General features: G+C 36.6%; 1 protein-coding gene across 2 annotated transcripts in view; it reads left to right on the top strand.

Annotated features, from left to right (window-relative positions):
- LOC122057954 (sucrose nonfermenting 4-like protein) overlaps positions 1–19,943 on the top strand; it is a 22,868-nt gene extending 2,925 nt beyond the window's left edge. For both annotated transcript variants that reach the window (XM_042620324.1, XM_042620325.1), the window contains 11 exons: positions 502–684; positions 4,204–4,338; positions 4,432–4,491; positions 5,780–5,869; positions 7,545–7,676; positions 11,500–11,632; positions 11,703–11,876; positions 16,430–16,493; positions 16,609–16,678; positions 19,050–19,167; positions 19,267–19,943. In XM_042620324.1, coding sequence (XP_042476258.1) covers positions 502–684; positions 4,204–4,338; positions 4,432–4,491; positions 5,780–5,869; positions 7,545–7,676; positions 11,500–11,632; positions 11,703–11,876; positions 16,430–16,493; positions 16,609–16,678; positions 19,050–19,167; positions 19,267–19,358 — 1,251 coding nt within the window. In that variant the 3' untranslated portion in view covers positions 19,359–19,943. The remainder of the gene's footprint in view (positions 1–501; positions 685–4,203; positions 4,339–4,431; positions 4,492–5,779; positions 5,870–7,544; positions 7,677–11,499; positions 11,633–11,702; positions 11,877–16,429; positions 16,494–16,608; positions 16,679–19,049; positions 19,168–19,266) is intronic.
- The last annotated feature ends 2,053 nt before the right edge of the window (positions 19,944–21,996 follow it).

The raw sequence follows: 21,996 nt of genomic DNA, 5'->3' as shown, positions 1-21,996 counted from the left end.
AAAAAAAAAAAAATATTTTTTTTTTAAATGAAAATAAAAATAAAAATAAAAAGAAAAATTCTAATCTCTCCAGATTTCTGTACCAGACTTCTGCCTGAGGCCCAAAAGATCACTTCTCCTTTGTCCTTCTGCTTGCTACAGAAGCTGGTTTTGCTTTCCCTTAAAAATGGTATATTATTTATTGTGGCCAATCATAGTGACACTTGTACAGGGAAAGTGGATTTTGTTTTCTCCATCAGTGGATCTATCAGACATGTTTGCTTCTATTGAAATATCCCCCCGGAACTGCTGTAAAATTTCCAGTTTTAGTTACATGAGTAACTGTCAATTATTTACACTTTCAGAATATTTCCAAGAAGGATGAGGAGATCTTAGAACAAATTTTTTTCCCGTTAAATAGATCATAAAACATGTTTAGACATAAACTTGCTTGTCCACACACATATATGCCTCTGGATCTAAAGACTGAATCCTCTGTGTGTGGTTTCCTGTCAAATGCAGTACAAATTTTATGTTGACGGTGAATGGCGGCATGATGAGAACCAACCTTTTGTGATTGGGAACTATGGCACTGTTAACACCGTTCTGTTAAGTGAACCTGATCCAAATCTGGCAATCTTGTGTCTAGAGACACCTGGCTCCAGGTCCAACATGGATGTGGATAATGAAAATTTTTACCGTGTTGTAAGTCTTTGCTACTCATCTTTTAGTAATTTCTTGTAGGATGGGGTTTTGATAAGTAAATTTTTTTTGGTAATATCAAAGGAAAATAAAGTATTTATTGGTTATTGAATGCATTTAAGAAATGTAAAAAAAAAAAAAAGAGGAGTGGTTCCCCCCGATACATTGGCGCTATGGAAGCTTGTGCATTCGTTAAAAAGGTGTACACCCAATGAACCAGCAATAAGGGTAACCCTGCTAGGGGACGGTCATCAGCTTTCACAAAATCAGCTTGTAAAGTGATCGTTTGATAATTATAATTTAGATTGCATTACAGTTTTTTTTGCCCTTTGATGTGTTAGAAGCCATTCATTTAGAATTTCAATGACACCATGTACATTTTAATGGCCAAGCAAGGTGGTGGACCTTCCAGGGTACTATGCATCAGTGTAGACAAATACTTGTTTACAAATATTTGTTTTTTGAGAGTTGCAATTGTTTTTATGTTTTGCTTTCTTTTGTTCATATCATCATGTGTGATTTATGTTACAATTTTATGCTAGTTGATATGTTCATAAACGGTTTAACTTTGATAGTGAGATGCCACTTCACTTCTATTTAATTGCTGAACTTATTTATTTATTTATTTTTATTTTAATGTCTGTGGGTTTGAAGTTTGAACTCTAAAAACTGATGAGTAGTAAGGATCATTGTTCAAAAACTCGTATTTTGGTCTTGTTTCGGCCAGACTTAAATGGGCAACTTTTTGCTGAAACAGTAATTTTTTTTGCCAGTATGTTTACGGTTGACTGCTTTTTGGGGGGGGGGGGGGTGATGGCCATATGAAGCTTCGATACTTCAAGGAAACCGTATTTTAGCCTATATAACATATGTAAACCTTTAGGTTGCAAGAAACATCACACAAAGTGGTAGATTTGCACCCTTGGTTGGCATAATTGTATTGTATACCTTGTGTAATATTTCCTATTCTACAAATTGTTTTAGTACTAGATGACAGAAAAGCAAGTAAATAATGCATCATGAAATAGTACAAAGTACATGTAACATGGACACCAAAGTTTCAATAATAGAGTACTGCCCGCAAATTTCCAAATACATGAGTACATACTGCAAAGTGGACCCCCTCAGGCCATCCTAATGGCTAATACCATGAACTTTGAAGTGGAGGGACATGCATTTTAACTGGATGAGAAATGCAATCCACGTCATAGTGTGCTGGAAAAAGGCTCGTAGTCCTCCACAACTGCCCTATAAATGGCCTCATCTATATACTCCCAAACAGCATATTCCAGTAGTGTGTAGAGGGAGGTGGCAAAAATCCAAGAAAAAAAATGGGTTTTCTCCTTCATGCGGGAGAAACGGTCAAGACTCATGAGCTCTGGTTGAAATTCCGACCAGAACTCATGAAACTATGCATTTTATTAAGGTCCAAAAGTCATGTTGCCAAAACAATATGACACTAGGAACACCAAAATTTCCATCGAAATTGTGCCGATTCCTTAGTTCATCTCCTATTTCGTCTTGGCCTTGTCAAAATCAGTGAAAAAACCGAAAATTCAGTGAGTTTTTGAACTATGGTAAGGATAGAATAGGAGTGATATGATCCTGAAAGTTTTATAAGTTTGAAATTTCTTCGAAATTCCACTAATGAGTTGGATTCCTTTTTTTTTTTTTTTGGGAAACAATTGTAAGCTGTGCTGAGAAAATTTAGTGAGGATTGCCTGGTCTGATGTTATGATTGCTGAATCTTTTTAAAATTTAAATTGCTTCTTGGGAAAATTACCTTGATCTCCTTTTTGAAAAAGTAATTGATGTAATTTATGAAAAACGTAACCATTAAACAATGTAGAAAAGAATGGGACAAATAAGAACAAAAATCACACAATAAACACAAATTTACGTGGTTCGACCAAATTTTCCTATGTCCACAGTGAGATGAGATCATGGCATCTTGCTTCACTATCAGTGGAGACTAGGGTTACAACACTCATCTTCACACCTCTCTCAGATTGCTTACAGAGAAAGAATACTTGCTACAAATATATAGCAAAACCTTAGTACCAGAAAGTACAAAGTTGCCCTCTGTAAATGAGTCCCAAATAAAAAATTTGGGACCGACATTATTTGGGAAAGATCACAAGTACTTCTTGGATTAAACTGTGATAGAATACAAGACCACATACCATAACGAGCGCTCCATTTTGAAAATAATTAATTAAGGATCTCAAAAGGGAAGAAATAATCACCTATGCATCCTTGCTTCCTTTCATTTAAAAAAAAAAAAACCTATGCTTCCTCTTTTTTTAATGATTTCACATATTGCCGTTACCTTTTTTATTTTTTCATATTTTTGCTATACAAACAGTGAAAATCTTTAGTTACACACTTTTTCGTCCCATCTACACCTGTTTTTCAGTTCTATGTTGATTTCTTATGACTTGATGTGGCTTAGTATTGATTTTTGATGACTTGATCCGTCTTAATGTTGATTTTTGATGACTTGATGTGGCTTAATATTGATTTTTGATGGCTTGATGTGTCTTAATGTTGATTTTTGGTAACTTGATGTGACTTAGTGTTAGTTTTTGATGGTTTGATGTGGCTTAATGTTGACTTTTTATGATATAAGATATATATTGTAGCAGACTAAATAATGTTAGAATAGAAGGGAAATAAAAAAAACGCTTGGGCGCCTTGGTTGCCTAGGCAACACCTAGGTGGGCGCCCTGCCGGCTGTCACTTGAGCGGTTAGGCACCTCTCCACTGCTTTGGGTCTCCTTGACAACTATGGATGTAGGAGAGAGAAGAGAGATTGCGACTTGTGAGAGAGAAAGAAGAGAGAGGCATGAGAAGGAGAGAAAGGGAGATTGCGTGAATTAGGTCAATTAGACCCACTATGCCTCATTTATTCAATTGATTAAGTTATTACATAGAGAAACCATAATTGCCTGAAAGTACAAAACTGCCCCTTGTGTAAAACATCTCCAAGAAACCATTGAAATTAGAAAGGACCGCTGCTGTTGGGGAAATGTGTACAATATTCCCCCCGGCTAATAACACCTATAGAATTTTGGTAAAATATGTTGAACCATTGAAGTTAGAAAGGAAAGTCTTAGTGATTTATTTCTTTCTTTTTAAGACCCTTAACGGATTATTTTCAAAATGGGGAGATTCTATTAATTACCTTTTTAAGAGGGAAGATTAGGATAATTTCCCCTTGCTTCTTTTGGGGCTAAATTCATATTTTGTCTTTAGAGTCATTGCTTAGGGTTAACTCAGACATTGGAGTATCCTTAAGTTGATGTGTTATTCACTGATCAGAAAGGTGGGTGGGGAATAATGTATATTACTGGCATAACATGGGGTTTTCCGAACTTAAGAGTTCATCTCTTTGCATGGAAAACTTTCCTTTTAGTAATGGGATCTAATGACAGAAGTGGTTAAGAGTGAACTTAATGTCTAAAATATATCAGATGATTTATTTTAATACTTTCTTTATTTAATTTTTGTAACACAAAACAGGTCACATTATCAGATGGTAGTCTGCAGGAGCCAGTGCCAAGTTTCTCCGAAACTGATCTGGAGGTCTCTCGCCATCGTATTTCTGCATTCTTATCCACGCATGAAGCTTTTGAGTTGCTTCCTGAGTCAGGCAAGGTTTGGATGCTTCACCCTTCTTTAGGACCCTGGAATTGGTAATTTGAATCTTATGGATTCAAGTGTTCTGACTACAATGTGTCTTCATTGCAGATTATTACTTTGGATGTCGATGTACCTGTGAAGCAAGCATTCCACATTCTCTATGAGCAGGTATCTTTTTTATTGTTTGCAAGGTTAGAATTGAGGTGCACTTTGATTTATTTTCAGAATCTGCATTTTTCCCTCTCCCTTTCACTAAAATATTACTGTTGAGGAGTCATAACTTGGCAAATCTTATTCATACCTTTTTATGAAGCATTTGGTGACTTAGGGCTGCTTGGAGAAGGGAAGAAATCCTTGAGATGTCTCAGAGTTGTAGGGGAGAAAGGAATCGTACAAAGAAAAAGGGGGGTGGGGGAGGGAAGAGAATTGCATGCACAGCCCGCAGGCTCTCAAACACTTAATTCATATTTTTTTTTGTCCAATACTTGTCCATCGGTTACATGTTTATAAGAGAAAAACCTGTATCAAAATAAAAACCTACTCTAGTAAGGAATAAACTCTAACTAGGAAACAAGTAAACCAACTCTAGTCCTACTCGAAGTCCTACTTAAAATAAAGATTACATAATGTTCCTAAATAAATAAAGCTTCCTGAAATCGTTCTAGACCAAAGACTCAAATATGTGACTAAAATATGGATCCGGTTCATCTCTGTCTGGATACTCGGATTGATGGAGTAGCCTTAGAGAGGAGGGAAAATCGTACAAAAGAGGGAAGATGTCACACACCACGCACAAATTCACTAATCTAAAATTAAATTCACTCTAAAAATTAAACATTGAGTTATGTAAGTATATAAAGGGAAAATAAAAGACTACTCCTACTTAAACTCTAATACTGAAATAAACTCCTACTTAGAGACTCCAAACATAAACCTACTTCTCTACCTCCTATGTATCATACTCAAAGACAAATAAAAGACATAATGTAAAACTAACTACTACCAGCCATTGTTGGACCAAAAACCTGGGTTGGACTGGTTCTTCTTGGCCCTTGGCTTCCACAGTCGGTCCTGCTGGTCCAACCAGGTAAGTGCAATTGTATCTACATCACGGATGGGTTTGGATTGGTCCATGGCTGTGCACCTGCATCATTTGGATTTTGGGAGAAAAAGCAACAAGTATGCCAGAATCAAGTTCTCTTCCATTATGACATAATATGCACTGTTGTTTCTTTCAGTCATGATATATGAAAAATCGGATATTTCAATTCCCTTTCCTACGTATATCGGATATTTCAATACTGTTTCCTACCCATATTGTGGAATTTATTTTACTAACCTCTGTTCCCATTTTCTGGCTTTTCCATAAGGTTCTTTACAACTTCATTTTTTTGGGGGGGGCATAAGATTTAAGTTTGTCAAATTACACTTCTATTCTGAGTCAAGCTACATGCAGGGTATTCCCATGGCTCCTCTATGGGATTTCTGCAAGGGGCAAGTTGTCAGCGTCCTTACTCCATTGGACTTCATCTTAATCTTGAGAGAGGTATGCGCATAAGTTGTTTCTTATTGTGCTGCTTACTTCGGATAAAATATAATACTATTATTATTATTATTACTGCTACTTTTTATGGTGGAAGTTTATTTCTTGCCTGTCTTGGTCTTCCATGGTTTTACTTTTGGAAATAGATGAATTTTACTTTAAGAACTATTTGGGACACAACCATATTGGTCTGGATTTTGGGGAAAATCTTAAATACACTATTGGGCATTCTTCTTTTTGTTGACATTTCTAGTCCAGGAAATTTGTGGAACTTGCTTCTGAAGGGTCCTATGATCTTCATTTGGTTGGGATTTAGAATCATTATTTTTGGTGATTTTTGTGAGATTTTTTGGATATTTTACTTTAGCAACTGAAAGTACCTGTCTTCACCAATATCAGAACCATAGTTGTCAAGGTACCGCCTAAGGAATCCAGGCGGCATAGTTGTCATGGCGTGTAGGTGACCCAAGGTGTTGGAGGTGCCTGGATGTCAAGATAACACCAACAAGTGCCTAGGCGCTACCTTGACAACTGTGCCAAGCAACCCTTGATGAACACTTTCTTGGGTCACCTAGGCGTCTAGGCCCCCCTCCAATGCCTTGGGTTACCCAGTTGCCTTGACAACTATGATTAGAACCTTACCGTTTCTTGCAAACTTCTAACTACCTTGATTGCAATTTCCATATTTAGAGCCATCAGTCAAGTCACCAACTATCTCCCTCCAAAGATCTAAGCATTCTTACTAGATTTCTATGTCCACTTTCCAATAAGAGTGATGCACGGCCCCTTGATCCAATAACCAATACCCAAGAATTTCATTGTCTGGAAAATCTCAAATTAGTAGGCTGAGTTCTTACTGGATATGTGCATCCACTTTCCAATATGAGTGATTCGTGGCACCTTGATCCAACAACCAATGCCCGAGAATCTCTCTGTCTTGCAAATATATCTCATGTTTAAAGGAGATATTTTCTCTTCTCATTTCAACCTTATTAATGGAAGTATCTCCGGGTCCATTTCTTTAATATCTGATGCCCATGATATAGCATAGTTGTCACGACATCTAGGTGACCAAAGGCATTGGAGGGGGTCTAGGTGCAAGGTGACACCGACAAGGTGTCCAAGGTGCCCGGACATCTTGGCGATGCCTTGACAACTATGTGCTAGAGTTGTTCAAATAGGAAAGATATAAATTAAAAGGCTTCCCAAGGTTCTTTTCACTGCTTTGGTTTTGACTCCAAGGTAGCTGCTTTTCAGGCACACTTGTCATATATTTCCTTCTTTCCACTATTGGCTCCAACATATTGGAGTGCCTTGCTCTATTTTCAATAGGCTATTTAACCTAATACAAAGTTTGGAGATAGCTACTTAATTAATTTTAGTTTCCTTCAAGCTATAAAGTAGTTGATGTGTGGGCACAAAAGGAATATCGAAATTGGGTTTACCAAAAAGAAAAATAAAAGGGAATATCTAAATTGAGAAACTTAAGATAAATTTTTTGGTTGTTTGCTTGACATATTACAGTAGTCTTTATGGGATATGTGAATAGCATCACAAGTTTCGCTCTGTTACGTCAAGATTCAGGAATCTTTATCCTTTTGATGAGCTCCTTAGTGTACCTTATTATTTGCTTCATCTAGTCCTTTCTCACAAGTAACAAAACCTTCTAAAATTGCAGCTTGGGAAACGTGGTTCAAATCTTACCGAGGAAGAGCTTGAAACACACACCATCTCTGCTTGGAAGGAGGTAAAACTACTTCTTAACCAGCAAGTTGATGGGCATGGCCGAGGTCCACGACATCTAGCTTATGTGAGTGTTTCCTTTTTTCTCCCTACGCTTCTCTTGCATGTTTCTAGAGCTTTCACTTTCCTACTTCAATTATTCTGTTTGTTAATTGCAGAAGGGTTTTTTTGAGCCATTTTTTTTACTGGTGAGGGTGGGTATGTTGAATTTTTGATAGGGTTATAAATCGCATCTCTCTATAGGTATGTCATAGAATAGAAGCTATTAAAGGGAAGTTCAGGAACTATGTTTCATTAACAGGTGTGCTTTTGTTTTTTGCAGCTTATTATGGTGATAAGAGCAAGTATTAAGGCAGTCAATACCCTCTCAATCTCCTTTTTCTCGTCTCTCTCTCTCTCAATCGGTTTGGTTTTTATTGCAGAAGGATCATGAAAAATGCACATAAATATGTAGTCGCCCAGGCACCAGTCTGACCTGGTATATTCTCTAAAACCTAGGACAATTGGGCATTTTTGGTTGGTGGTTGAATGGTCTGAATCAATCCGATTGCCTGGTCCAGTGGTTTTTAAAACATTGATAGTGTGCAATTGTCATGCTGTAAGTGGATTTGCATCTTTGGAAGCTCCCCATCCATGTTAGTATAAGGGTTTTGGGTGGAAGAGAGTAGCCACTAAAGGAATTTATGGTGGAACTTGGAGGAAAAGAAAAAGTTGTGCTGGATCTTTAAGTTACTTGGATGTATTTAGGTGAATTGAATAATTAATTTTTTCATATGGGAAATACAAGGGAGAGCAGGAATTTTATAGGTGGTGTATTGTAGAAAATGATACCAGTAGGGCTTGTTTGAATATGTTGGAATACTTATCAACAAGGATGGCATGATCTCCTTTTGCATCTTTGATCCTATAAATTCCATCTCCTGGCATATAATTCTGGCTTGAAAGAAGCTTTAAGAAGATTTGGGGGATAAGAAATATGAACCCTTATCAGGGCTTTGAAGTGATTGTTTCAATATTTTCTCTCATAAGGAATGCTGGAATTTTAAGGTGATTTATTGGGGATATTTAATTTAAAAAGTTGTATGACTAAGCAAAGTTGGGAAAAGAGAACAATTTCATATATCTGCTACCGCAAAATGTTGATGATATGAAAGACTGTCTGATTCTGTGTGATAGCAACTTTGTACAAAATGATGTCCGAAGTCTTGTTATCATTTTGAAAGTGACTAGATCCTAGGATATTTAATCAAGACACTATATGTATGTGAGGTCCTTGTCATTGGGTAGGTTTCATTCCAAGAACTTCAATTGGGGGTATGATTTCTAAAATTGTGGACTGAAACTTTTAGGTCAAATTAATGAAAGATATGGGTGATGCAGATCAAAGCTTGAAGAAGAGGACAAAGATAAGAGTCAGAAAACACTGTTAAAGAAACACTGTTCACGTGAACAGTAATTTTGGTCCCTATCTCCTATTTTAGTTCCCTTCTGTTAGATTTTGTTAGGAGATTTAGTTTCTTATTTGGTTCCTTTATTGTTAGTCAATTAGTTTCTATTTTTATGACTTAGGCTAGTTTCTTTTTTGTGTTCAGTTGTTTGTTTCTAATTTATTTTTACTTGGTTAGCAAATTAGACACAAATTAGAAAGTCTTATTTCAGTCCATTAGTTTCCATTTCTGTTATGTATTTATGTCCAAGCAATGTAAGGCTATTTAAAGCCCATCAATTATAATGAAAAGACAGATTTGAGTTAAACAAAAAAGATGGCTTATGCTGTTGTGCTGTGGGATGCAGTTGGGTGAGATGCCCATTCACTAATTCTTCTTCACCTTTCTCAACCCCCTATCAGTTTTTCTCTTCTTCTTTATTCTAACTTGTGAAAGAGAGTTTTGAGAGCTATTAAGAGATTGTTTGAAGACTTGAAGCCCTCTAAGATTGCTGATTCAAGACGCACATACACACACCACCTTTTGATTTTCAGTTATGAAGCTTTCGCAGGAAGAATGTTTGAATGCATAACTTCCAGACCAGATCTCTAATTGCTACAGGGTTTTGATGGTTTGTTGAGGACCTTAGGAGGACCACTTGATCCAAATTTGACGATCATCCGTCGCTTCCAGCCCTAGTTCTAGAACAATCACCAAAGGTTTCGTTTTTCTTACAACCAGCAGATCTCTCAATCCAGCCGACAGAATTTGCTGATTTTTTTATGGCTTGGTCCTTGATATAGGATCTCCAATCGGTCCGAAATTCAGCTCCATCTGATTTGTGATTTGCGAGTAATCGAAATCTTCTCTATTCAGCCAGAATTTCAGATCCTGTTTCGGATTAGGATCACTTGTGATTCTATAGTCTTACATCAATGGGGTTTGGGCAAAGGAGAAAGATCAATGGGGTTTGGGCAAAGGAGAAAGGGTTGGATGAGGGTTTGCTTTTGTGTGCCTTATGTTTCTATCTTAATCAATGGGGTTCCAAGGAAGGTGTTTAATTCCTTGCTTGGAATTTGATGAGAGGATCCTTTATTTCTTTGTGTGAGGGAGTTATGTAGCAGAATAGTGTTTATAGCGTGTTCATGGATCAAGTTAAGATTATAATATAAATATATTTTGAGATCTAATGATGGTGAGGTAAAAAATTGTGGTGATTTTAGTAATTTCTGTATCCGTCTTGGGCTTGGTGGTGAACTTGGAAAAGAGTTTTTTGATTAGTGAGGAAGGTGTTGATGCAGATAAGTCACCTAAATGGGCTTATTTTATTAGAAATAAGCTTTGGTTTGGGTTATGTATGTGTTGGGCCTTTGATCCAATGTGTTTTCATTGTAATGGGCCTATAATATGGGTAGAAGCTTGGCCTACGGGATTTTTTAAATAAGAGTCTTTATTATTTTTTTAACAGAGCGGAACTTATGATGCTATGATATTTTGGCTTACGGTTGGTATTCTCTACCGCTTATTTTGTTCCATGTGGGAACTGTGCACCTGGGAATAATATTTAGTTGTTGAGTTGTTATTAGCTTTTTATGTCTCTTTAGTTATTTCTTATTGTAATTAGACTTTGGTAGTTATTGCTTTCTGTTGTAATAAGACTTAGGTACTTCTTCTTCTTCTTCTCCATCAAAGGTTCTGGTTGTTGAGGTTCTGTCACAATCAGTTAGGATTTATGTTTCTAACACAGGAGTCAAAGAAATTGCAAAATGGGCCTCTGGCCTTATTTACCCTATATTACTAATATTAAGTATTACTACCATAATTCAAGGCCTGCTTTACTTAATAAGCTAACAAATTTTAGAGGTTAAGGTACACTTAAGATTTCAAATGTCATAATTTGAATGGATGTTTTGGATCTGAGCTCTATGAGAGAATCCTAAGGGGCCTTTGGCCACAAAATTTAGTTCATCATGTTAAGAAATATTTTAGCAGCTGTTGTAGTCAGTGGGAGATGATTGCCTAACCGTAGCTTGGTGAGTCCTGCTAAGTTCTCTTGGTTATTCTTCAATATAATTGTTCATATTTCTTTGTTAATCTTTGCTGCTTACTTGTATTCCTTGGTATTATTGTTATTGCTTCGTGCTAGTTTTATTTATTTTATGCAATTCTGGGAAGAAAACAGTATATAGTTGCTATGTTTTATCTTTCAGTTTCGGTTTGAGTACTCTAGGCCTTGTCGAAAACTATTATGTTCACTGCTGGGCAAGTTATTTAATCATCAAATCTTTGACTTTTCTGGTTTGCTATGGAGCTGGGTTTCTCTGATTTCCTCACGTCACCTTTTCTTTCAAAATGCACTATCTTCACTCATAATATTCAGTGCAATATCTTTACTCATAATATTTGTGTAAGATTTCAAATGACTTTTTTAGTTGTTCCATGACCTCAGTATGTTATGTGCAGGCTGGACCATTTGATTCTCTCAAAGATGTTGCATTAAAAATTTTGCAAAACAAGGTGTCCTCTATTCCCATAATCCAACACGGTTCATTTCCAGAGCTACTGCATCTTGCTTCTCTGTCAGGAATATTAAAATGTGAGTTTTTTCTTGGTCTGCTAATCAAGGCAAATGATCTCTTACTCACTTATGGACCATTATTTTCCAGGCATTTGCAGGCAATTTAGGCATTCTTCTAGCTCCTTGCCTATCCTGCGACAACCAATTTGTTCAATTCCTTTGGGTACGTGGGTTCCAAGAATCGGTGAATCAAATGGACGGCCATTAGCAATGCTGAGACCCAATGCTTCTCTTAATTCTGCCCTTTCACTATTAGTTCAAGGTAGCTTTCTTGTTTCCTCTAACTGTTGGCCCTAGTTGAATTTCTGTGTAATGTTCCTTTGTTTCCATCCATGCTAAACTGTCAGTTGGCTTTAAGGTGTCTCATTTCAAGTGCTGCAACCATTTGTTTGGTTTTTTAGTCCTTAGTTGGGTGAGTTATAATAGATATATAATGAGTGGACTCAGTGGAGCTGATCTTCTCATAAGTAAACAGTATCCTTAATTGAAGTGGCAACAGTACTGTTTGTTAACTGACAACTACATCATTTCTACCAGTCCAGAGATGGGTTATGATTGTGGAACTTGTGAAGGAAACTTTTAGTTAATGAAGTTGCAAGTTTTGTTCTTTCAGGGTTATGTAATTATGTCATCGCTAACTCACAGTTAAGTTCTGCAGAGAATAGTGGAAACATATATATATATATATTTTTTTCAGAATGGTTTTGGCTCTCTTATATAGTCCGTGAAACTTTATCTTCCTCCTCTCTCTTCTTGTCCTTTAAATAAATGCTTTATCTTCTTCTCGTAAAACATTATACTCATGTTGCCCCAGGTTGTTGGAGGTCCAAATCATATTAATGAGGTTCAAAACCTCACTGGCAGACTAAGGTTATTGTCCTCTGGCGCTGGGACTTTTGTCCTTCTCTCTTAAGATAGTGCACGTATGTTTCCCCAAGTTGTTGGAATTCTAGGTCAATGTTAACATCGTTAAAGTTTTTTTATCCCCTCAAAGTATGATATATGTTGTGGAAAAATTGTGCAAACATTGGCAGATGTTGAGAAAACTGGAGACAAGATTAATTTGTGGGAACTGTAGATTCAAAACTTTTCAATACTAACAGACAGACAAATAGTCACTTCAAAAGTTGGGAAAATAGTTAAAAGAGACAAGGATTAAAGTATTGGTATCGGTCGCCATCTCGGTCAGCTAAATTTAAGATACTTATCGGAGGGTATCGTATCGTATTGGAGATACTTTAAACCATGAAAAGAGGTGCACACAATCATGCATATGTGTTGGAGATTACACAACTCAACTCAGCTAAGCCTTTTCCCAACTAAATGGGGTCAGCTACATGGACCATGTTTCGACATTCAACTCTATTCAGAAAATACTTGCTGACCCTAGTCCAAGCCTGTCTTTTTTAACTACTCTCAAATTCATTTTAGGCCTACACCTTGGTCTTGGTTCCTCCAATCTGTGGATCATGTCACTCTTTACCTTTGCATTTAGATGTCTTCGTTGCACATGTCCATTTCATCTTTAACAACTTTCTCTCATCTTATCATGTATCTGAGCTACTCCGAAATTTCCTATGAAGTGTTCATTCCTTATTTTATCTTCTCTAGTTTTACCGCTCATCCATCTCAAAACTCTTATCTCAACTAGCTTAATTTTTTCTATATGTTATTTCTTTACCACCCATTCAGCTCCACACCTCATTGCAAGGTTCAAAGTCTAAACCAAATATATTTTGAGTAACCACCGAATTTCGGTCAAAACTCTGCACATTTCTGTGGTTGGTTTCGTTTGATCATTTCGCAGGTTAGAGGCCATGTTTTTACCTAAAATTCCTAGAGACCCTAATTAAGCATCCCTAAACACATGTGACGTTTAGATTGTTAAAAAACACACTCAAAATGTTAGTTTGGTTTCGTACCCTAGGTTGGCAATGTAAGGTGTTCCTTGGCTGTATACTTCTCAAATATAGCATGTACTACACATGATTTAATACTAATGCACTATAACATACAAAAATAAATGAAAACAACTAAAATATGCAATTGCAATATACAAATGGACAAAATTTTTTTAATATTATTAAATGTCAGAATGTTTCAACATATGTCTACAAGTACACCATACACTTACAAGTGTTACAACTATAACTCCACAAGTGAATGGTCAATCACCAATTAAGTTAGTTTTTTTTTTTTTTTTTTTTTAATTGTTGCAAGAAAATTAAATTTTAAAGTAGAAATTTTAAAAAATAACCCGCTTTATTCATTTTTGTGGAAGAGGTCTAACGTAGATGGTTGATCAAGCTCTTCATGGAGCAACAAACTTGTGCTTAGAAAGTGCCAAGAATTTGAAAATAAAAAATGAAATCCAACTTCGTGAAGTCATAGATTGCCCTATGATATTTAACATATAAAGACTATATCCTACTATATATTTACCTTATTTTTTTGCAAAATTAACTTCAAGGAAAAGGGGTATACCTCAAACTGGGAATCATCAAGAAATCTGGCTCAAATGCACCAAATCTTCGCAGTAGATGTGTTTTAGAAGTCTCCAACACAATGTTCTAACAAGATTTGCGAGTGGAATAGACAAAAGAATTCAAAAGCAAAGGTTCGAGTCAATTTGCAGGTTTCAATCGAAATGTGTCGAAATGGGTTGAAACAGTGACCCATTTCACTGAGACGTATATAAATCAAATGAATGTACCATTTCGGAAAATTTACTAAAGAGTATGAAATGACAGTTTTGGTCAAAGTATTGCATGGTCGACCAAGGTTGAAACCGAAATATTTTACGAGATGCCTCATTGTTGGTCTTTGATGCAGATTTGAAGTCTTATTCTCGAAGGAAGAGGACTACCCCATCCCCCGATTGTAGGGCTGGGCTAGCCCATGATTTTGATATGGAGTTGCTGTTTTATTTTTATTTTTTGTTCGGTTCAGCTGGTTGAACCAGTGGTCAATCTAAGTTGTTGGCTTTCTATTTCCTTAGATGAGCAATTAGTTTCTATTTTCTTAGTCAAGCAAAGTGTCTTGTAAACCAAGCAACCATCGATTGGGGGACTTTCTATTTTTGAAGCCTTTCTAATTGGTGGTAAGCTTTCTTTCTATTTTTCAATTATAAAAGCAACTCTTAGGCAAGCTTTCTAGCTCAACGAATTTGATAAACTACTGCTGCTATTGCTGTTTTCTTCTTTCATTGAGGTTCTTGTGTTTGATGCAATCGACACCTTGCGGTGAGAAGCCCGGGTGGATCATCTTTGTTCGTGTTCTAATACTACTATTGCTCTATTGTTCTTGGAGATCTTCCTTTGTTACAACGCTTAGCTCGATCAGTACACGTAGTACTGATTTAGATTCCATTGTCGGGTTCGTTTCAAAATTGAAAACAAAATTGAAGTAGCTTTTTGATAGGTATTTCCCATTTATCAATTCATTGATAGGTAATTCTAATCTCAGAAGTTTTCTGTTTCAGATTTGTTTTCCTGAGTTTTTAGTGTTGACTTGCTCCCCAATCCAACTACCTGCAGCCCTATCCAGCCACCCAATCAATCCCCCCTTTTGGTCGAGTGTTCTCTTCCATGATAAGAGAACTCAATCCAGGTTTGAGCCCTTTCTGACCACTGGATCTCCTGGATTTCAAAATCTCCTACTTTCTGTCCTCTATTGAGTTTGACACTGCTTTTGGGCCTAATTCTTGGAATTGGTAGGAAGTTTTAGCCTGTTAAATTATCAATTGATTTGTGGTTCTGTTATCTGGATATCAAAGACATATTATCAAACTATAATTACATTTAGACTGCTATTAAATTCTGTTTCTGTTCTAACACCATTCTGTTCTCTGTTTTTTAATTCTTCTGTCCTGTTGTCTGTTTCCTTATTCTTATTACTGGTTTTGAGGTTATAACTAGGTTCAGACATGGTTAAGTTGCACTATTGCAACTTGTTGGTCACAGGTTCAAAACTTGGAAACAACCTCTTGTGCAAAGCAGAGGGTAAGGCTGCATACATTTGCCCCTCCCAACCTTGCAGTAGTAGGAGCCTCGTCCACTGGGTTGCTCTTCTTTTTTTTTTTCCCCTTCCAGACATCAGTTATTGATATCCAACCTTATTCCCTCATTCATTCTTAGTTGGATTTTCTTTCGAGCCACTGTTTTTGCCTTAGTTCTATGTTACCTTGAATCTGGATGTTTCCCTGACATAAGATCTTGTTATTTTGGGACTGTTTGAGTATTTTTCATTCAGTTCTACATTATTCTCATAATTGTCCTATAAAATTTTCCATTTTGATAGAATGTACTGATCATACAACACTCCTGAAGCTCCTCTGACCTCTCCAATTCATCAACCATTCATATGTTAAGAGTATCAATCAGAAAAATGTCTGAGGGCTAAGTCATAAACATATAACTTTCATTTTATAGACAAATGAATGTGCAATGTTGATTTTTCATTGTGCACTGATGTAGGATGTACTTAATACCCTAAACCACAAAAGCAGTCGGTCATCAAAGATTAATGAACAAGCAGCAGTCATTATCGTAGTAAACTTCCTAAGAGATCAAGCAATTTGACAGAATCCAGGACTGACCTTTTTGAGTGTCGTAAAATGTTCTCCATTTTCATATTTTATCGAACTTCTGTAAAGAAACATTAATCATATTGGTTAAAACTTGAGATTTGGGAATGCGAAAATTACTCTTTTGGCAGAGAACCTGTACGTACCGCTCAGTACTTCAATGTTCATTACTTCAATAAAATCTTTTCAACTGAAATTTGTCCCTCATGTTTAGTTTTTCTCCTATGCAGCTCAAGTTAGTTCAATACCAATAGTTGATGAGAATGACTCATTACTGGACATATACTCTCGAAGGTAATTGTTTATTTCCTACTAGTATTAAATATATTGGTGGTTATTTTATGTGGTTGGCTCAAAAATTAGTTTTCAGCACTTCTGTATTGAGCGGCTATACTTTGTTTATTGGCAGTGACATCACCGCTTTGGCAAAAGATAGAGCTTATGCACAGATTCATCTTGATGAAATGAGTATACATCAGGTAACTGGTTTTTTTAGTCTATAAATTTATCCAACAAATGGAGCGAAGATTCATAGGTTTTGAAGGTTTATAGCTGTATTCCTGTTATGCCAAGATTCTCAAACCATGTGAGTGTTTATAGCTGTAATCCTGTTATGCCAATATTCTTAAGCCATGTGAGTGTCTGCTTAATTTTAAACACATCCTTTTATTTTTAGAGAAGTGAATACCCAGGCTGTGACTTGCATTTATCCATTTTGGCAATCACTTACGGTTGCAAAGTAATTATTTTTGGGCCAGTTTCCTGAGACCCTTCTGATCCGGCCACTCAAACCTATTGATCAGTAGTCCTGGAAAAAGGTACGTCACCCTGTGATTTGTTTCTCCCTTAAACCTGTTGACCTTGGACAACTGTTTGACCCAGATCATCAAATGGAGATCTGGAAGTTTGGACAGTCAACTATAAGTCACCCCGACTTCTTTTTATGTTAATATGTATTTTATATAAATATCACAAAAAATCAATAATCTGTTTGAACCCTTAACTACAGGTGCCAAGTTTGATCAACATCTGATGGCTGGATCTTGTGTTTTTGAATTATCATACTACCTCTAGGGAAATATGAAAGCAGGAACAAAATTGCAAAAAATCGACTTTCAAAAGTCAAAACCAGAAATCGATTCAGAGGTTTAGCAGCTATCGGAATGCAGAATAACAGATCAGAATAAGTTTTTATAAGTAACAGCAGAAACTGAAATAAATAGCAAAACAGATCTGAACTGAGGAAACAACAGAATAGTACAGCCACAGGGTTATTTGGTTGGAAAAATCTGACTTGTAACTACGATAAATTGAAAGAACAGATAGAATGTTAAAAAGTATAAAACAGGCTAGAAATCCACCTTAACCTCTGGCTAGGAGTTCACCAAGCCTATAAAGAAATTCTACTCTTCCACCGAGAAATTCACCTTGGTTTTCACTTGGAATCCACCAGGTAAACACCACTGAATCCACAGAGGTAGGGCTGAATCCACACAACCAGATCCAGAAAAACGGAATGCTTTATTTCTTCAAAATCATGGGTAGGGCCTATGGACAGTACATATATTGATAGCTATTCCAATCTCCCAAGAGCCTCTGATTGGCTTAGGAGTGAGCTTACATTATCCAACCAATAGAAAAAAGAGCCAACTCAAGCTGGAATAAAATATTCCTAATCCAAGATAAGGTTTACACTGAAAATAGAAAAGAAAGAACTTCACCCTAGAAGACCCCACAATTTAACTAACTAATAAATTCCGTATTCCTACCTCCTACACCATTAAATTGGCCTATTTCAATGAAAATCCCTTGGACCAAAAGCCCAACACTTGTGTAACCCAACCCAAGGCTTATCTCCACTCAAATAAGCCCCCTTTTCTGATTTATCTGCATTACTTCTTTTTTAATGTTAATATGTATTTTATATAAATATCACAAAAAACCAATAATGTGTTTGAACCCCTAGCCACAGGTGGCAATTGGATGGGTTTAGCTCGGTCTCTTGGGTATATTCCTGCCCTTCTTGACATGCTAAGTGCTGGGTTTGGTTTGAACTGGAGTGCAGCTAAATCCTTACCGATGCCACCCCCTAGTTATCCCTAGCTGCTGCTTCTTCGCAATTTTAGTTTCAGCAGCATGCAAAAGCACATATTCAAAGTATTCTTGGTTATCCATTAGTTTGAAGCCTATTGTTAATTTTTTGTTGCTCTACTTTTCGCACTATTACGGATACAAAAATAATGGGAAAAATGGGATTCAATTGTCAACTGCTCCTATCGGAAATAGGATTGACTACGGATTCAAGCCATAGCACATGGCTTCATATATGATTATTGTTTATGTTTTTTAGCTCTAGCATGATTTCAAAGTTCAATCAAACTTCATTCTGCTTACCAAAATCAAATAAAAGAAGGCAACATGCGATCACTTACAGATTGTTAATATTCCCCCCCCCCTTCCCCCCGGCACGGCAAATAGGTAAAGATTTGTTCATCTTCTGTACTAATGTCTTTGGTGTAGGTTAAGCTTGTGCTGTTTTTGTTTCTATGAGGTTTTTGGCAAGCAATTTAATAAGGTCCCTGCCCTGGTACAGACTATTTAAGATGACTGTTGAAGTTGCATTGGTCTTATAGAAATTTTAGGTCTGATACTTAGGAAGCTTGCATCAACACTGTCGCTCTAATATTAGCTGAGTGTGCATTTTCTCTGAGATGACACTTCCTTCGGTGAATGGATGAGTTGAAGTATGGCTCAGATAATGAAACAAGATACCAAAGCATGATTATTCATGTCTGACAAGTTCCTTTTGGCCACATCTTACAACACATCCTTTTGCTTGTTAATCTACAGGCATTGCAACTAGGACAAGATGCAAGCTCTCCTTACAGCTTCTTCAATGGACAGAGATGCCAGATGTGTCTGCGATCTGATCCTTTGCATAAAGTGATGGAGAGGTTAGCAAATCCAGGTAAAATCTCTCTCATGCATGTTTGCCATAAGTTAAAGTTTGACTAGCCTCTATATGGATGTCTTAGCTAAGTTACTTCAACCATTTATGTGTTTTCAGGGGTGAGGCGACTTGTCATTGTGGAGGCTGGCAGCAAACGTGTGGAAGGTATTATATCATTAAGCGATGTGTTCAGGTTCTTGCTTGGTTAGCTGGAAGCAAATCCGGAATTTCTTATGAAAGGATTTGCATGGTTGCTTTGGAGAACCCTCACTTTCTGGTGAAGCTTTCCACCTGCTCTGTCCCCTTCTGCCCTTGCCTCCCTGTTGTTCGTTAAGGTGAATGACCTCCTTTATCCTACGGGTCTTTGATTGGATAGGCCTCATGTTTATGAGTGTGGTCTGCTTAGGCTACAAAGCTAAAAGAGGTCTGTAAAGTGAGGATTTGATTTTTTTTAGCCCCATATTTTTCATTATCCATTGCCTTACTATAATTATTATCTACTAAATTGTGCTGCTGATATGAGCTCCCACATTTGTCAATATCTGTATTTTCTGCCCCCAATCCCCCCCTCTCCACCCAAGAAAAAAAGGCGCCTTTCCGACCGAGTAGAAGTCGCTACTTGAAGACATTGTTGAGGAGAGTTGCATGGAGCTATTTCATTGTCAGTTTAGTGTATATTCATTTGCTATGGTAGCAGCTGTCATATTTGTATTATTATTCCCTTGGGCGAATTCATATGGAGATTGTTTGCCCATTTTATTGTTTGGGCAGGTTGCAGTCATGCTTTCACTGAAGTTTGCCTCTGCTTATCGCCTTTTTTTTCTGACATAGAACCATGAGGTTTGATGTGTAAGTGTGTGTTTAATATCTTCTCAGATCTTCAAACTGAAAACATGAAAACCATGAAATCTTATTTAACACTGCTATGAAACCTGGTGGGTGGAAGAGCCAAGGGGATTAGTATCCCCCCACATAAAAGAAGATCCGACCACAGGTTTATTCGGGGACTGCACAATAGTAATCTTGTGCAAACAGGCAGTGATAAAATATACGGACTTTTGAACTAGTAAATGGGGATTGAAAGTACGCGAAAATTCCCGATAGATACTGCTATTGGTGATGTATTGTATGTTGAATCTTGGTGATAATCGGGCATAATGTGAGTTGATTGTGCTAGCCAAGGTTATTTAACACTGTATCGGTCACTGAAAATTGTGATTCTGGTATATATCGGCATCTTGGGCTGATTCTAGATCAATGAGCAACATTTTGGCCAATACAACAGTTATGTATCAATACCCATATTGTTATTGGTCTCTGGTCAACAGATAAGATACAGGTACCCAAAACCCTCGTGTTACCACTCTAATTCTTGCAAAAAAAAGTAGGGATTCAGTCATTCAGATCTCCACCCTATCATCGAGTATGAACTCTAATGAGACATTGTAATTACCTATAGAGGCAGAGTAGGAATTCAATTTAAAAGCTCATATTAAACTCTCTTTTTTGTTGGGTTGAAAACGATGAAGAGGTAAGTCAGATGGAATGATATTACATAGTTTTCCACTTCTAGCATGGTTTTAGGTATCAGTATTCGTATCGGCTTAGACCGATCTTGATACCTGGCCAATCTAAGATTGGGTATTGTAATGGTATCAGGGGTAAAATTGTCAAAGGAACTTAATTTTTATAAAAGTTAAGGTTAATATTGATTGATCTAGCCCGATGTAGTCGTTCTCTGATCAGTATTATATCGGCGTCAGAGGAGATCGATACCAATACCAATAACTAAATCAACTGGCTAATTGATGTGCTATGGAAAACTTACTCCCATCTTGATATAGAAACACAAGATCCATTAACAAAGATATATTTTTTTTTAAACCTGAATATTATCGCGGATCAGGGAAGCTTTTAAAATTTTATTAAATAAGAGAAAGAAAATAATGAAGAAATAAAATGGGGATATAACTCGTCTTACCCCAATCCATGAGATACAAATCACTCTGATGTTTGCAAAATCTAAAAGAAAAATCTACAAAAGATGAAAGATTATATTCTAAAGATTGGTAATCCCGTTTTATTCTCCCAAATGATGTAACTAACATTAGATGGGAGAGCATTGTCACCATGGAAAACTGAATTTATAATAGATTCACATGCAAGTTAGCTAATCAATCTGCTACGCAATCGCTTTCCCGAAATGGAAAGGAGATATGAGCTCTCGAGGAATCGCAGAGGTTGATTACTTCCTGAAACCAATATCAACAGTTCACAAGGTACATGATCTTTGAAAGATAAGTCTCACAATCATGAAGGAGTCAGGATTAATATAAAAATCAGAGAGAACCAAATCCTTACACGATACCAAGACATCTCTAAGGGCTCTCATCTCCACCAGTGAATTTATACTAAGGGTGTTAATCGGTTTGGTTTCGATTTAAACGGTTCGATTCGGTTCACATATATTTTGGTTAAAACCAAAACCGCATCATTTATTAAACAGTTGTACTTTCTAAAACCACAACCATTTGGTAAACAATTTCGATTTTCACGGTTTTTAAACAGTTTCGGTTTCACGATTTTAAACGGTTTTGATTTATTCCATACGGTTTCTAAGCGATTAGCGATCGATTTGTTAGTTTATTCGCATGTTTACTAAAATTTACTTTTGATGCTAAATGATTCAATCTTGAGAATGTAAAATGCAAACCATTATGTTTTATTAAAACAACCAAACAACTAAGCAAAAGAAAATATTTTGTTAGAAAATAGTCTCAAGCGCATTTAACAAGTCAGTAAGTAATGCTTACAGCAGATATTTTCTTTTTCTCCCCCCCCCCCAAA

Source organism: Macadamia integrifolia, chromosome 12 (genome assembly GCF_013358625.1).
Source record: "Macadamia integrifolia cultivar HAES 741 chromosome 12, SCU_Mint_v3, whole genome shotgun sequence".
In the NCBI taxonomy this organism is placed as follows: domain Eukaryota; kingdom Viridiplantae; phylum Streptophyta; class Magnoliopsida; order Proteales; family Proteaceae; genus Macadamia; species Macadamia integrifolia.
Note: the sequence above shows the minus strand (reverse complement) of the source record. Positions and strands in the feature narration are given on the sequence as shown.